The sequence below is a fragment of the Manihot esculenta genome, chromosome 18 (genome assembly GCF_001659605.2).
Source record: "Manihot esculenta cultivar AM560-2 chromosome 18, M.esculenta_v8, whole genome shotgun sequence".
In the NCBI taxonomy this organism is placed as follows: domain Eukaryota; kingdom Viridiplantae; phylum Streptophyta; class Magnoliopsida; order Malpighiales; family Euphorbiaceae; genus Manihot; species Manihot esculenta.
The window spans coordinates 11,170,159-11,187,836 of NC_035178.2; the positions used below are offsets into that span (position 1 = coordinate 11,170,159).

General features: G+C 31.2%; 1 protein-coding gene across 3 annotated transcripts; it reads right to left on the reverse strand.

Moving 5' to 3' along the window:
* Positions 1-1,842: 1,842 nt before the first annotated feature.
* On the reverse strand, positions 1,843-15,732 carry LOC110606648 (eukaryotic translation initiation factor 2D). Of its 3 annotated transcripts, none has more exons than XM_043953330.1 (9): positions 15,356-15,732; positions 14,810-14,921; positions 13,783-13,923; positions 13,539-13,633; positions 13,023-13,454; positions 9,525-9,633; positions 5,544-6,189; positions 3,967-4,103; positions 1,843-2,153 (listed from the first exon to the last, which is right to left on the reverse strand). In XM_043953330.1, the coding sequence occupies exons 2-8, from the start codon at positions 14,882-14,884 to the stop codon at positions 3,982-3,984; spliced, it is 1,620 nt and encodes a 539-aa protein (XP_043809265.1). In that variant the 5' UTR covers positions 14,885-14,921; positions 15,356-15,732; the 3' UTR covers positions 1,843-2,153; positions 3,967-3,981. The 3 variants fall into 3 exon arrangements, with proteins under 3 accessions (XP_043809265.1, XP_021601246.1, XP_021601245.1); XM_021745554.2 differs by having other exon boundaries at positions 1,843-2,138; positions 13,783-13,973; XM_021745553.2 differs by having other exon boundaries at positions 13,783-13,973.
* Positions 15,733-17,678: the final 1,946 nt, after the last annotated feature.

Consider the following 17,678-nt stretch of genomic DNA (forward strand, 5'->3'; position numbering starts at 1 on the left):
ATACAACACGTAGAAACAATTTCTCTAATAGATATAAAACCTTATTGAGATTTATTTAATATACCCTATTATTATAAAAAATTATAATATTAATAAAAAAAATATATTATAATTTTTTGTGGTTATACATCAAAATTATGGAAGGATAGGGACAATAACATAAAATCTATAAAATTTATGAAATATTATTAAATTTCACCTACAAAATGTTTAAATTAAACTTTTTTAAGCACAAATGTATTAATTTTATTTCATTATTTATGTAAATAATTGAAGTTTTTGTGAAGTTTACAAGTTTTTAATAATATTATAAAACATTTTTATATCTTTGATAAGGGCACGTGTTTTTAATTTAATATTTTAATATTATTTATATACTAAAAAAATCATAAAAAAATTATAAAATTAAAGATTAGAGATATTTATGGTTTATCTTGTTATTGAATTTCTTGATCCTAGACTTAAAATAGGTGAAATTTATGAATTTTTTTAAATTTATTACTATGATGCTCTTAATATTAATTTGATGCACTCAACATAGTAACTTAAGACAAAATGTGTCATATGTATGAGTCATATAAGAGCCGAAACATCTATTATTACGAGTAGAGAATCTTTGATGAAAGAAATTATAACTAATCAACAACAGATCTGTTGTTGATGTAAGAAGAGGTTCATAATATTTATTACAGATAAAAAAAAAATTAAAATGCGCATTGAAAAATAATTAAAATTGATTTTCATTTATGTATTAATTTTGAATTTGGTAACAAAAGTTATTCTATTTGTTGAATGGTGGTAATAATATGGATTTATATTTTCTAATTTTATCAAATGTTGTAAAAAATTTTAAAGAATTTCAACATCAACATTTCTGTAATAAATGAAAAGACATTCGCATTTTTTAGGCAAAAATGTCATTTAAATGATTAAATTAGAGCTGAAATTTATGATTAAAAAAATAAAAATTTAAACACAAAATAATTTTATAAGTCAAAGCACCGATATTTTACATTTTATATCATATAAATAGGTACCTTTTCTTCCATTTATTTCTTTTTATTCAATTATGAATTCAATTTTATCTTACTCCAAAAATTTTTCTAAGTTAAAATCGAACTAAAACATAATTAAACTGTTTAGAATTTGAGTTTTAATCGAAATTGCAATAGTTAATAATTATAACCACAATCACTTTAAAATTAATCAAAATTAAATTAAAATTATTTTAAACCGAATTCCGATCATCAAAACAAATCCAACCATTAATTTGAAACCTGTCCGAATCGATTTCAAAATAAAATAACTAAATAGTTAATTCCACTAAATTTTTAAAAAACTTTATATATTTTTTATTATTTCTGTTGATATATTTTACACAATTAAATACCGTTTTTCAAAAATTTAATAATAATTTTTAAAAATACTATATCTAAATGCATTCAATTATTTTTACTAATTGTAATATTATTACTATATATTAAAAGAAGTATACCTTTTATTGCGGTCAAGAATAGTGAAAAGTCCATTTTACCCTTATTTTTAATGTTTCATTTTTTCACATGTCAACTAAGATAAATTGATAAAATTAACGATTTTATTTGGAACTACATAATTTCAATTTTAATATTGATTTCCATTCCACCGTCAATTTCTGTTTAATTGACATTTTATAATTTTTTTGTATGGAATGGAAGTTAATTTTAATATTTAAAATAAATAATTTATTTTAAATCAATAATTCTTTTGGTAAGAGATACAAGGTCACTCCTGAACCTGGTAACTAGAGAGGGAAACTGGACTACACAAAGTTCTAACATTTCAAAAAAACAAAACCTGCAGTTGGTATAAGAAAGCAGAGAGCATTTAGAATGAAAATTTACAAACAAATGTATCATAATCAATACAACTACAAACACCAACTTATCAAACTTTATACACTGATATTTTGTCCCAGAAGAAAGTTTTTCTACCTTTTCTTATTTTTCTTTTTGGTCTTTGGTATTAAAAAAAAAAATTGAGGAAAAACTCAATTCTAACCTGCCTCAAGCATTTATCTCTGGGATAGATCAAAACTATAAATCACCAATTTGGCTCATAAGGCTGTAAGTTGTAGTTAAGCAATTGCACCTTCCACCCCTCATCAAACCCACCTAAGAGCATAAACAGAAGATTTAAATGCACAATTTCACACAAATAAACCTGCATCTCAATTTTATCAAAAAGCAAATAAAAAGAGCACAATAGGCTAAGTCTGGAGAACACATTAGTTCATCCCTCATTTATTCTGACTTTGTAAAACATCTGTATTTCCAAATTACTAAAACAAGAATAAATAAATAACAGAAGGTAACATGCAAACATGGCCATTCCCAATATGGCAATTTTCAAAGTAAAAATAGGCTCCTCTCAAACCCTCATCTAGTCATTCCCAATATGAGCATCACCTAAATCCTAATAATTAGGTCAAGTCACAGCCACAAACTTCACCAGCTATGTTACTTAGAGCTAATACAAAATCAAGACTTAGCCGCTTCGGTCCTCACTTGAGGCACTTCCAGCCAATTGAATGCAGACAAGATTTAGATGAAGCCCTTTACTAGCAAAAAAGGGTATGCACTTAGATTACAAAAGGAAACTTCATTTCAAGCATCTCCCTCTATAAGCCATAAGTAGCACATTAAGCCCCGTTTGGGAGGGCTTTTAAAAGGTTAAAAGTGACTTTTTAGACTAATAACCACTTTTAGAGTGTTTGGATAAAATTTCAAAAACTCCTAATAATTAGAAACTCTTTTGGAAAAAGCCACCTCAACTTAGCTTCCTATAAAAGCTCTTTTAAACAAAACACAGGAAACTACACCCTTTTAATGGAACTTTTAGAATTCCAAGTTTATCCAAATAGTTGTACATTAAAATTAAAAAATTTCATCTATATCCTAAATAAGATATAACAATCTTTCATATTCTCTTACATCTATCATTGTTTTTCTTATCGTAGACAAGTTTTATATAATTTATAAATTATAACTATTTTATTTTTATTTAAAAAGCTTCATTTTATGATATTAATATTATATTTAAAGATACCATGATCTTATTAAATTAAAGCATAGCATAATTTTAATATTGTTGGATTTATTATATTTATTTGTGATGTTTAATTTTTAATTTACTGTATTTTTTTTATTAGAAACATCATTAAAATAAATTAGGAAATATTTTATTAAGTAATGAGATATTTTAATTTATTTTAAAATCTAAAATAATGTAATAGTCATTATTCATATTATATTAGTTTTGGGTATATTCAATTCAAAGGTCATAAAAGCTCTTTTATATTATACTTCCCAAACATGAATTGAAAGTTTTACTTCTCTTCTTCTACTGCTTAAAAGCTAAAGTAAAAGCTATGCCAAATAAGCCCTAAGATCAAACAGATATAACTGGCTAGGCTCCTGCTCATGCATCAACCCATTAGATATAAAGGGTATAAACTGTTGGCTGGCAAATGCACAACTCTAAATCCAACGATGAGGAATGTCAATTCTAAACAATTTAGATTAGTTACTGATACATAAAATGATCACATGCTAAGATAGGAGGCAACCAGTAGGCGCTTTTGCGGTAGCCAGTGCCAACTAAGGCGCTATGCAGAAGAAAGAATAACAGGAATCCGATCATTTTAATTGCTTTTCTACAATAGTAGTACCTCATTAGTCATTACAAATTTTCATGGATATATGCGGTAATCATCAAGTGCAAATGGAGAAATAAATTAACCAATCAGATAGCATGTTTAGGTCTTTAATGAAAACAGAGTAAATAAAAAAATATAAATGAAAAATATAAAATTAGAAAAAAAAAATAGAGATTAATAAATAATTCAAAGGGCCACATTTACGTTTATGTGAATATTAATTACCCTACTTGTGTAATATATGATTAAACTGCTTAAAGAAAACTCACCATTAAGTTCACTTCTCATTTCCTGGTTTTATCAAGAACCTCAATATATCTCTTTGGAACCCCATATTGTTCAACCAGATGCCGTGCTACATCATCAATCACACCACCTTGAATGAGAACCTCCTGCCCCTTCTTGCCTAAGAGTACAACAGGAAAAGAAAACTTCAGTAGGCAAATTAATGCAGGTAGTCTGCATTTGACAGATGAAAGACTTGAAAAATCTATGATAATGGCAACATCTTTTGACATTATAATCTGATCCTGCTCCATTACAATGTTACACATAAAGCAGGCTATTTCAGGCATTTTAGCAAACAGGTCTATTCTCATATCCATATTAATAGGTCAACACAGTAAAGGTAAGCAAAATGCCAAACTTTTTATTAAGATGAGATTTCAACATAAAATTAAATTAAGCTCTCATCCTACCACCACCAGGGTCTGCCTGATATCAGCTCATAACTGCAGCTGATCCAAAACAACCCTCTTTAGAGAAAACAGTACTTCGGATGATCTTAAACGGCAGTTTGGACAAGTTTTGCTATTTTGATATTCTTATGACAAACATGTCAAATTTAATTTTAAATCAATTTTTAATATTCTCTAACTAATATAATAAAGAACTGTTTTTTTAACAGCAGCTTCAACAGAAAACAAACCCTGCCACCATGCCCCAATTTTTGGGAGATAAGTACTTCACCAGTGCAGCCATTGCTATTACCACTTCTACCAATATGCTTGATCACCACTAATCTCGCTAAAATTATAACCAACTTCAAGTGATAACTACCACTAACAGCATGGCTGTTGAAGATATAATACCATTGCTACCAATCAAAACAAGCTCCCAAACAAAAGCCCTTCAACCCATATATTGCATAGAGAAAGGAACACAGCCGCCTTCTTACCAATTCAGAAATGAAAAACGCCATCTTTCTGAACCAAAAGGTGCTAAATTTGACACCCAAAGGACAAGGGTACTCAAATAAGCTGATGGTTTTTTACTTTTAATAAACAAGAAAGTAGATTTAGAGAAAGAGGATACAAAAGGACACTACACCCCGAAGAAAAATTCAAAGTCAAAACAAAAGCCCTACTGACACCAAAAATACATAAATAAATAAGATATTCCACTTGAAAGACAATTAAGCAAAGAAGAATAATACTTTATCTTGGAATAAATTATATGATAGGAGAAAATGCCACTCCATGGACATGGCCCATGGCAATAATTACAATAGAATACCAATTCCAGGCAGCAAATGGAGTATTTGTGCCAATAGGAGGGATGTTGAAGTAAATAATGCAATATATAAGCATGCTAGTGAGGGTGCATCATTTATTTCAAGAAAACAAACTAATTCATTAATACATAAGATGATTTGAAAAAAGTTGAAGACGAAGATGAAAATGCAAAAGCACCATGCATTTAAGCATCCCATAAGCACAAGTGCCTTTGAGCCATTTTTAACTTCACTACATTGAAAACGAAAGGACTGGATCGTGCAGCAGCAGCTCAAATATTTATTAGACAACCACCGTCAACAAATCAACAAGACCCATGCATAACACCATACCTGGTAGCTCTTGCACGGATGTACTGCAGGCAAATTTTTTCTGCAGCTCTGATGCCAATGCTTCAGCATCCATCAAAAATGTTTCTACACCTGAGACTTTTGTCACCTTCTTGTTACCCTGTCGCCTTTCTGTTACAATTTGAATGGTCTTCAGTGAACCTTTACGAACAACTGATTCACTTCCCCTGGACACAACATAATGGGCTTGCATCCGGCTTACAAATGTCAATCCCAGATCTTTCTTGTGAATCTCTGTAGGGTACGTCGATCCTTTCTTAACTGTTCCCTTGAACAAAGCATCACATAGTGGTGGATCTAGAACTACAAAGGCCTTATTGGTTGGCTTAACTAGATTTTCTTTCTCAATATACTTGAAGACAATATCAGAAGCTTCTGAAGCACTATAAAGTTTCCCAGTATCTGCACCAACAGAAGCAAAAATGGGATTGACATGAACACTTGGTTTGTATATTTCTACCACTTCAAGCATTTTCTTTTGACGACTTTCATTAGTAGCTTGGTCAACAGCCTGATCAACCTTTTGTTCCTGCCTCTTCTCTGGCTTGAAGGACAAGAAATCTGGGTGACTGCGATTAACAGAAACTAGGACAGTCTCCTTTTTAAATTTGTCTTCCTTTACTGCGATCTGGGTGAAAAGATCATTTTAAACTTACTGCCAAAAATATATCAATTTTGCACGAATAAAATTAAAAAATAAACAAATAAACAATAATAATAATAACCTGAACATAGAACTTGCAACAAGAAAATCAAATTTTTGCTTGTCTGTAGATTGAGCCTTGGTTACATATTTGCCTTTTCAAATTTTATAGATTTATATTACCTTAAGTTGTGAAAAGTGAAAAAGATAAAAATAAAAATAATAAAATAAGGGGAGAAAGAACAAAAGGTAGAAGAACACCATCAAGAACATGATGTAGCCCTCTAAGGATTTAACTTGGCCAACAATAGTAAACATGATAAAATACAAATAGTTGCTTAGTTCCCACTTCCCATTCTTTAGTAACTATAGCCCTACCATATTGTACACCACATGTAGCAAAGCTTCCACACGCACCCGCCGGTTTCAATTCATTATCTTCCCCCTAGCCGTAACTTCGTCCCATAATTTTTATCCACCTTTCCATTTTAAGCTATCCCAAAATATTGTCCACTTTCTATTTTTACATTATGATTAGCATATAAATTGACTATTATAAACCTATTTAATTTTATCTTATTTTCAATACAATCCTTCATTAAATGTTCATTTTTCCAAATGCGAATTCAACCATCTCTTAGCATTTAATTCAAATCATACATTATCAATAATGATTTTATTGTTTCATTGAAACTTAATGTCCTCATTTTATATTAAAGATGGGCATAATTGAAAAATTAATAAAAGAAAATGCCTTTTAACCAAAATAACAATCATTTCTCAAACTATATAAAAAAGCAAAGTGGACAAAAATTATGAATGGAGGGAATACTATTTACGTCATCACATTTTGCATTACGATCTTTTGGCAAGTTGCCCATCTTACCTTTAATATTCTCACAAAAATCATGTATTTATTTATCGCCATATTGCTATTTGCTCAAATCGAAGAGACAGTTACAAGAATTTGCATATAACAAGGATAGATACATGGTTTTAAATAATGGCCATTACATAATGGCCACTATTTCTAGGTTTTCCAAGAAGCCGCGACCGTTAAGGTCGTTATTTCACGGTGATAAATTGTGTCAATCACGGCCATTTCGACCATTATATAACGATCACAGCCGTTATTGGCTGCGACTTAACGGCTATAAAGGCTATTACCTTCATTTAATGGGTAGAAAACTTAAGAATTCTGCAGGAGACTGCTTGCAATGTAGTATATGGATTTAGAAGGTAGAAGACACTTTTTTCTTCACATTTTGAAGCCTTCCACTTTCCTCCCAAGCCAAAATTTACCCTTTTTTATTTCTATCAATTTCTCTAAATTTTCTCTCAGCTTTAAGACTCTTCAAGTGCTATTAATCAACTTCTCTACAAATTCTTGTGTTGAAAAGCTCAAATTATCCAAGATACTAAGTGGTTTTCAAGTGTTATCGAGCAAAAAGTTAGTTCTTGTTATTTAAAAAAAATTAAAAGTTAGAATGTTATATTCGAAATGTACAAGTTTAGAATTATAACCTAATATCATAACGAGTTTTATACTCGTGTAAGTTATAACAAATGATAACTAAGTATTAAATATAAAACATAAACATAGAATGTACAAGATTAAAAATTTACGAAAAATAAGTAGTAAGTATAAAAAAGAACGTGATCTTAAATTAAAATGTAATTTTTTCAAATAATATAAATTATTTTACATAATGTAAATGCTAAAGAAAAGCCCATTCTAATGGTAATTGAGGTAAATCATGTGAACCTAGACAAACAAGCAAGCCTCTAACGGGACCATGATTTTAAATCATGGCAGCGAATAACAAAAACAGGCCCGTAGAGGCGATAACATAATGGTAAAGGTCAAACGCTATGCAAATTTTTCAAAAAAAATTGCAGAGTTCATAAATAAAATGATATTAATTCAGAATAATGTATACAAATGCATAATAAACTTATATACATAAAATATAGATTATTTATCTTAAGTTAAACATCATATGGTTTAAAATAAGAAAAACCAACATAATCTTTATAGATCGAGTAAACTAATAGGTCAAAATACAATTTTAACTCAAAATTAACACTTTAATCCACAAAAAAAAATTTAAAAATGTAAAATATAACAACTAAAAACTAAAATAGATAAAATTTAACTAACTTTTTAGAAGAAATAAGCTTGGAAACATAGTTTATGATGGAACTAAACTTATACGAGAAATATGCAGGGAAGATCGAAATTTAAAAGAGAAAAGGAAGAGAAAACTTAAAAAATATAGCCTTTGAAGCTGTTGAAAAGTGTAGAAACTAATGAAAATGAGAATAGAAAGCATAAGAGGAAATATATAAAAGAATTTTAATTATGGTAACAGTAATGACCTTTACCATTACGTAACGGCCATTACGCTTGCAAATCAGGGAAGTCATTGTATAACGAGATAACGGGTAACAGCCCGCAAAACCCATTACATAACGGCTTCTAAGTTATGTAACAACCGTTATTTAAAACCATGAGTTGGACACTAAATGCACTTCCTATCATAAATCCTCCCAACAAAACATAAGTCCAGAAAATTGCCCTAAAAACTGTAGGTGCATTGGAATGTGAATGGCAGATGTGCTATTTCCCACTTCACCTAGTATTCTACTTATGAGTAAATTTATGTAGCTTATATTAGAAAACTCACATGATATGCTACTTTGTTTCCAGCAATTTCCAAACAAACTAAAAGTCTATTCCAAAGAGAAGTTAATAGAACTGTTACACCATTTTTTCATTCGCCATCCTACTCATTTTCATATGCACCTTTCAACCTAAGTAAAACAATGACAACCACGTAACTACTAAGAGAAGATGCTTCAACCCATTCAAAATAAAAGAGCAAACAATTCTTCAACATTTCTTTATATTAACCAAAAACTTTTGAGAAGCTTAAATTATGAGCAAATAGCAATTACCATTATTACTTTCACAAGCTTGCAAATGATGCCTTACCTAAATGGTAAGAGTAACACCCTGGTGGGAAAGTGATCAATTTTTTTATCAAAATGATAAAGTTCATACGCTCACATGATAAACTAATTATACATGCATACTCTTCAATCAAGAAGACAACATATTGACAAACTTTCTACAGGAGAAAAAAAAAAGCCTCACTTCAATATTACCTCATCGAGAAAAAAATGTCTGCTTCTGTTATTGAACTGTGGAATTAGGCCCACAAGTTCACTAAGTTCTCAACTTCTAAATAATTAAGCAATTACTTATAGAATATTAGTATCTTAGAGCAGCAGAGGGAGACAGAGCATGGAATACGCACCAATCCTGCAGATGATTTGGATTGTAGCCACTTAGATAATTTCTTGTGGGATGACTTCTTGATATCTAGCATCATACCAGATGGCCTACAAGGTAAAACATGGTTGGACCTGCACCAACAATATACAAGCGGCAATTTTTATTTTTGAAAATCTGAACAAATTATGACAAATAATTTTCCATCCAAAAGGTTAGCAACTTAAGTTCAAGACCTGAAATACATGTGACATATATTGTAATTTTCAGCTACTATAATATCAAGCTTAGCTGATGCATGTAAGTGTTACATACTATAGAAGGAGAAAGAGAAGAGTCAGTGACAGTTATGGGAAGTTAGGTTAGTTTTGGAGGGAAAAGGTGAATGTAACAGAATTGGTTTCAAGAAGTTACTATTCTCAGTTCTCTTTTCACCTTTCTCTCCATTCTCTTCTCAACTAATTCTACTTCCTTCTTCTGTTCTCATCTAAATTCTCTCTGTGATCTCCATTGGAGAAAACCGATCTGGTTCTTATAGAAAGCTCATGTTAATAAATGCACTACATGATGTGAAACACCGCTGAAAGTATCCTCATTTATGGATGAAATGAAGGGGTGTGAAGAATATACTATCCTGGAATTGCAAAGCAAGTCTTATCTGCGGTCAAGCCATCTAGTTTAATCGAAGAGAATGTTCTGCATTTAAGTTCAACAAATCCTCAAAATGGATATAGCAAAAATATGGGTGTTAAAATGGACGTCCAGTAGCATGATAATGGATAAGATTAAGAATGAGTACAATTGTTATTTAATTCATATAGAACACATTTACGATAAAAAGAGAGGATGTTGATATATAAATGTATCCAACATAGAGAATCATATGCGGAAGACCTCAAACAATATGGAGGAAAATAAAACCAAACAAAAGAGATGAATGATGAAAGATGATATATATAGCCAATCACCACAAGTTTAGAATTAAGACTTAGTTGTTTTAGGGTGCATGAGAAATTTAGCCACAATAAATGTGATAAGAGTTAGGAACTTGATGAATGTATTTCAAAAGAGAAAGAAGAATAATGGAGGATATGTAATGCTTTATAGTCAATAAAAATGGCAGAGTGAGTTTCGATATATTGTTTGGGTTAACAACTGAACAATACAATCAAAGAAGAAAAGATTAAAATGATCGTGCAGACACCCAGGAATTCAATTCCCAAACCAGCAAAGCTAGCCTCAGCTTGTAGCTGCAATTTCAACAAGAGAAGATGCCCCCTGTTGCTGCTGAGATAGCCTCCTATATATAATAAATTTGGATCCCTTCTTATTAGCATCTCCAGGTGGCATTCCCTTCTTAATTCCCTCTAATAAACCCAATCCATCCAGCTGCACTTTTCTAGAATACCTTCCCTGTCTCGCTCCTCTTCTTTCTGCAATATACTTGTAGACTTGGGCATAAATCCACAACTACTGGGCTAATGCTGCTATTCTTCAGCTCTTTGCTTGAATTCATAACAAAACGCTTCGAGTTGAAAGGGGAAAATTATGATGGAAAGTCACCTTTGAGACTTCCAACAAACCTTTAAGATTTCCCGAGTAAGAAATGACAAATCAAATCATTAGCTTGGGTGTTATTTCAGAACGCCATGAGAGATGGATTCTTCAGACTTCACACACACACAGAGAGAGAGAGAGATATATATAGAGAGAGAGGGAAAGCGAGAGAGAGAGAGAGAGAGAGAGAGAGAGAGAGAGGGATTAACATATACAAATAGTTCATTCCAACATCTTGTCTCAAGATGAAGATTTCTATTCCTGCGGAGAATCATCTAAAATGTGCCCTCAATTCACACAAAATCCTAATGCATGCTTACCAACCCTAAGGTTGGGAAGAGCATGCAGTTGGTATAGTGGGTCTATTGTTTTTCTCCCAAGGTTCACAAAGACAATATTCAATCATTAGACTTCTTAAACTCAGAGAAAATTCTAAACATTTTACTATTAATTCATTTATAATATGGGCTGACATAAGTTAATGAGTTGGTCTAAAAATCAAAATGACTAATGATCATATTTTGCTTTTCATTTCACAGACTTCCAATGTAGGATTCCCAACACTCTTCCCTCAACTCCAATCATACGGTTAGCACGTGACAACTAATTATTATTAACCCAATACGATTCTAACCATACAATCATACGGGCAATTGAAACCTACAATCTAAACCAGACTCTGATGCTAAATTTAGAGAATGTTAAGCACATAAGATAACAAATCATTTACAAAAGAAGTTTATACAAGTGATTTGAGTTGCTTTACATGTCAAAATGGTAGCCAATGTAACGTGACAATCCAATTATTTATATTTTAACCTTTCATTTCAAACTTCCAATGTGGGATTCCCAACAAGACTCCACATGAATCAATCATCTAGATGAACATGCAACAAAATATGTCCATTTCTAAATAACTTCCAATGTAAATTAAGCAACATATACACACACACACATATATATAAAGAGAGAGAGAGAGAGAGAGAGGGGGGGGGGGGGGGAAGAGAGATAAAGAGAGGGAGACCCAATCTTAAACTCTATGGGTGAATCTTCATTGCACACAAAGTCTAAGACACAAATAGCAACCACAAAAAATAGGGTCGCACAACTCTTGGAGTCCTGAACTAATTCGAATAAGCATACTTCACCAAATCGAAATTGTATTTTTTTGGTTCAATTCTAGTTATTCATTAATAACTAAAATTAGAACAATAACTAAAATTAGAACAAAATTGAAATTTCATTGTGGAATAAATACAACTTGATACTATCTTTTATATCTCTGAACTTTTCTAAATACTTTTAGCTACAAATACAATAGATCATCTAATAGCTATTGATGACCATCAGGCTTCACCGCCCCAGGAGGAGGCCGGGCCCAAGAAGGCAGTATCGGCCCAAAGCCCATGAAACTCCCCCGACAGACCGGTCGGGCATCTTCAGCACTATTTTTAATAAAATTTGGTTTCAATTATTTTGGTTCGGATTGATTTAAAGCGAACCAATTGAATGGTTACCCCTAATTAGTATATCATGCATATTTTCTAATCCTTAATTATATATATATTTATAATTAAAAACTACATAATCAAGACATAACTAAAGATATATTATATATATTGTTTATTAAAACGGTAATCCATGTAGGATTTTCCATGAGAACAATTGTATAAAACTGTTCCAAACTAAACTGAACCGAAATAATACTAGAAGTTCAATATGGTTCCACTTCCGATTCTTGCATAGACCTCGAATCAAAACCACATATCCCTCGAAACTGCCCTTGCCAAATTTCACATACTAATATGCATACTATTGCAGTTACATTAAGACAACATTCATTTCATAGGTTCACTTCACCATAAAGAAACATACATGACCAGTTCACTGACAAAATAATATGTGTGTGTGTGTGTGTGTGTGTGTGTGTGTGAGAGAGAGAGAGAGAGACGTGCAAACATCTTACCATAAAGTGCTACCGGGCATTGGAAGATCTTTGTCCTTAACAGTTGTATGCAGGGCTTGCAACAGGCATTTATCCAAATAAGCATCCACATCTGCAGTTGACAATGTGTACTGCTCCTCAGTAGTTGATTCATCAGCCACAGCATTTTCTGTTACTTTCAAATTACTTGCATCTTCAGTGACTTGTTCTATAATATCATTTTTAGAATCAACTTCTGCAATTAAAGAGGAATGAGGTTCTGATATAACATCATTTGTATCAGCAGATTCCCCAATTTCTTTGCTCTCAACCTCATTCTGCTGCTCACATGGAGCATCACTAGTAGCATGACACTCATCAGAGACATGAACCGATGCTGCGAAAGCAGGATCCTCAAAGACAACATCTTCAAAGAAACCTGCATTTGGCACATAATGGCCCTCAACCGACTCCCTGACAGATAATTCTGATAGCATGTCAAAGATGGAACTAATTAGTAATCAATCACCCAAGGAGTGTCCAGCAAACTACACTTACCAAAGCAAGTCTCGGTAATAGTGAGTTATCCTTAAGGCCTTCCCACGAAATCCAGCTTTTTTGGCTTCAGTGCTGCTCATAGTGGTAGATCCAACCTGCATAAAGCAAGCATTTCCAATATGATTACTAACATAGATCAACTATCAGGTCAGATATTACAACTATCCAAGCTAGCCAGCCACAGAAACACACATACAGAGGGGGAGAGAGAGAGAGAGAGTGGGGAAGGATACAAAAAGCTTACTGCAATAGGTGCTGCATTGCCAGGAACTTTTACTGCCCATGTTTCCCCAGATGAAAAAGAGGGTAGGCCTTCGTCGGGTATGTTAATACCAGGGAACATCAAATCCGCCCCTCCAATGACAAACCTAGAGACCTCACCACCCTTAAGCATAAAAGAAGGCAACAATTCAGGAACCTTCCAGAGAGCAAAAACTGCATGATGAGAGGGAAGGGAAAACAAAATTAATATCCTTCAAGAAGATAAAAATTTTGAATTCAGCAAGTATTCACCAGGCCCTTAAATTTATAAAATGTGCAATCAGCCTCCTTGAATTTGAGTTATTGTCGAACATTTGACTTAAATTGACCACATCATAATTTTTTGCCCAGTTTCTTATCTGAATTTGTTTGGAAAAAGAAAATTAATAATTCATATTTCTTTTGTTTTGGTGGATGAAAAGGTTAAATGACAATAAATAGGTTTGGATGTGGATTTGGTTTAAAACATGATAATAATTTTTTCTCCCATACAAAGGTAGTTGATACAAGTGATTTTATCAATCTAGTTAAAGAAAAGTTAATAGCCCAATTGGAGGACTTAACTAGACTTTTTCTATTGTAAGCACTCAAATGAACTTTAGCTACTAGTTCAGAGATTAATATTGCCCTTATTAACATAGATTCCATTCTAAATAATTGAATTATTCATAATCAGAACTGCAACCTGAAGGTTCATTTTTGAACCAGCAAGGTTCTTCCTTTAAAGTGAGAGACCCAGTTGGCTTACACACACACACACACACACACACGAAGTTGAAGGTTCCTATACATTACTTCATTTTGCAGTATCCCACCACCAAATTCCAAAAATATTCTCTTTTATTGATGCCACTCACAGCACAATTATTGTTTTCCAGTTCAAAAAACATGACAATCCAACTACTAAGCATGAGAAGGGAAAGACTATCAGCGCATTTCAGAGAACTACTTTTTTATACAAGTCCAATTAAAACAAGAAGGAAAAGAACATGAAAAAAGTTTTCAACAACCTGCGGGAAAAATTTCAGTGCCTCGCCCATCAACATCAAAAAACATAGGAAAGCCGCCTTCAACACCAAATACATGGACACGATTTTGAAACTTTGCAACAGTTATCTCCACCTAAAAGACAAATATCATGCACAAAGCATCAGATTATCAGCAACAATCAAAATAATAACCATCTGCTGCTATCCCCCAAAAAACCAAGGTAAATAAAATAATCGGAAAGAAGTACAGCATTCTACTATCAAATTTGCAGCCAGACTCCTTTCCTACACAACCTTAACCAACTAGCCAGACATAAACAAAAACCTTCAAGCACTCTTATTTTGAAGGTAAATACTTTTAAAAAAATTACAAGAGAAGCCTGCTTCACATAGACAACAGAAATGCATAATATTCATACCAAATATCCAAATCAATATTAAGCAAATAACAAGTAACAAAATAGAAGGGTTTCAAACATAAATGATAATCAAACACCCATCAAGATAAACGAATCCATTATCATTGCTCATCCAAAAACAACAGTAAAAAGAACAAAAAATCCTTACTTTAGGAGGGAGTAAATTATCGATATCAGCGTCAGAAGCGCGAGGAAACCTATCTTTGATGGTTCGTTTAAGCTTCTTTCTGTCGGCTCCAGAGAGTCTCTGATGCGATTTAGCCTCTACTGCCTTCTTAAACATATTTTCGCCTTCGTTATTCTAACGAAACAAATCGAAATCCTTTCTGTTTCCTTAAATTAGAAAATAAATAAGAAGAAATGATTGATGAGAGTGAAATGAGTGAGTGAAGTACTTGTTTGGCTTCTGGGAAAGGAAGGTTCAGGAAAGAGAACAAGAATGGCTGGAGAGAAAGCAATGAGGCATTACGAAGCCATCACATACGCATACGCAATGTCCTATGTGCTGCGCACCGCCAAAAGGAAAGACGGAATGAGCACTAAATTACAAATCTGAATTAAGTATAATTAAACTCATATTTTTTAAAAAATCTGACTTAATATAACTTTTTTTAATAATAAAAATATTATTTTTTATAATAAAATTTCATTTTTATTTAAAAAATTATTTATTATTTTTATGCATATTTTTGAATTTTTGCTTTTGTAATATAGTTTAATATTTATAATTGTATTTTTAATATTTGTAAAAAATAAGTATAATATAAGACAGAAATAGTATTTTTGTAATATAGTTTACTATTTATATTAATTTCTATATATTATCTTAAAATAATGTTATAATATTTTGTTAATGATAAAATTTTAATTAATTTTATTGAATGTAATTTAAATTATATTTAAATTTTAACATTTCTATTGAAATTAGATGAAATTTTTTTATTTTTAAATGATTATCGTTTTTTTCAGAATATTATTTAGTAGTGTAACAGTATAATGCTTCATATATAATTTACAATTACGAAGAGACTGAGAATAATTTAATATTTGTAATAACAAAAATAAAATAAATATGTTTAAAGATATTATTTTAAAAATTATTTGGGATAAAAATAATAAAAATTTATAATTATCAAAATTTTAATGAAAAAAAAAATTATTAATTTGATAATCAGACTAGTTACTGTTGACCCGAATCTAGGGAAATCAAATTAGTGTTTCCGTTTCAATCTCCAGAAAAATCCTCTTCAAGGTGGAGAAGAGAAAACTTACACTTTATTTAGGAGAGGAAGAGTAAAATAAAATTTTTTAAAATATGATTTTATAAGATAAGATTTTTAAGACTTTTTGAGTTTTTTAAAAATTTCCAAAACCTTATTTTGAAAATCTATCATTCCCTCCCAAACACAGTTTTAAGCCTTGAAAAACCTTCCATTCCTCCCAAACAGAGTGTTAAGCATCCAAGCAGAGAGAACGACACTAGGAAGAAGCATAGTCGTAGAGAAAGAAGCTTAGCCTCGTGCCGGCCAAAATTAGAAATTACATATGGCGAATGGGCAAAATAGATCTGCTTTGAGAGGAAGCTTCCATATCGGATGCAGAATTCCAAACTGTCGACCGTGATTGCCTTCAACAGCAAATCTCAGAATAAAGGAAATCATTGCCTCGCAACCACCTGCAACATCATTACCATCCCTAACAAAAGGAAGAATTTACAGAACTCCGCTGACAGTAGACTCAACCAAATGATTGAACCTCCCTAAAGGAAATTCCAGAAGGCCGGAGTCTAGTGAGACTTTCACCTATTATTAAGCTATTACTTAGTAGCATACTTTTACAACCTCTCTTTTTTTTCCTCTTTTAAACTAACCAGCACAGTTATGCAAGGTATTTTCTAAGTTTCGAACTTATAAGCAAGATATAACATTTCTGAAAATTTTACTATTTAGTTTTGAACCAAAAAAGAATTATTAATTAATTATTTGAATTTTAAAAATATATTAAAATATTATTGATATTTTTAAAAATTTAATAATTTATTTATTTATTAATTTTAATAGTTCAATTTTAAAGCCCCTCGCCTTTTTTATATAACGAATTTCTAAAAAATAAAATAGAGTTAAAAGTAAAAATAAAGTTCTCATCGGTATAAGATTGAGTATTTGGTCGGTTCGATTCATAATCGAACCAAACTGAATAAATCAAAATTTGAAATTTTAGTATTTATAAAAATTAAACTGAATCGATTTTAATTAGAAATTGAATCAAATTAAATCGGTCTGATTTAGTTTAATTCAATTCGATTTCATCGATTTTGATTTTTAATAATTTTTTTACTTTTTACACTTTATGTTTAGTATTTTAAAATTTAATTAAAATATTTTAATTTTAATATAATTTAATTTCTCTATCGTATTGAAAATAACATATTATTATTACTAATCGGTTCAATTTAATTTTTTTGATTTTTT

Bases quoted from the DNA above. Each gene is read 5' to 3' on its own strand.
- LOC110606648 (XM_021745554.2), bottom strand. From the start codon at position 15,490: ATGTTTAAGAAGGCAGTAGAGGCTAAATCGCATCAGAGACTCTCTGGA. The intron at 14,922-15,355 runs GTAAGGATTTTT...TTTGTCTTTTAG, and splicing joins ATAATTTACTCCCTCCTAAA to GTGGAGATAACTGTTGCAAA. The intron at 9,634-13,022 runs GTAAGATGTTTG...TTGTTGGTGCAG, and splicing joins ATGCCCGGTAGCACTTTATG to GTCCAACCATGTTTTACCTT.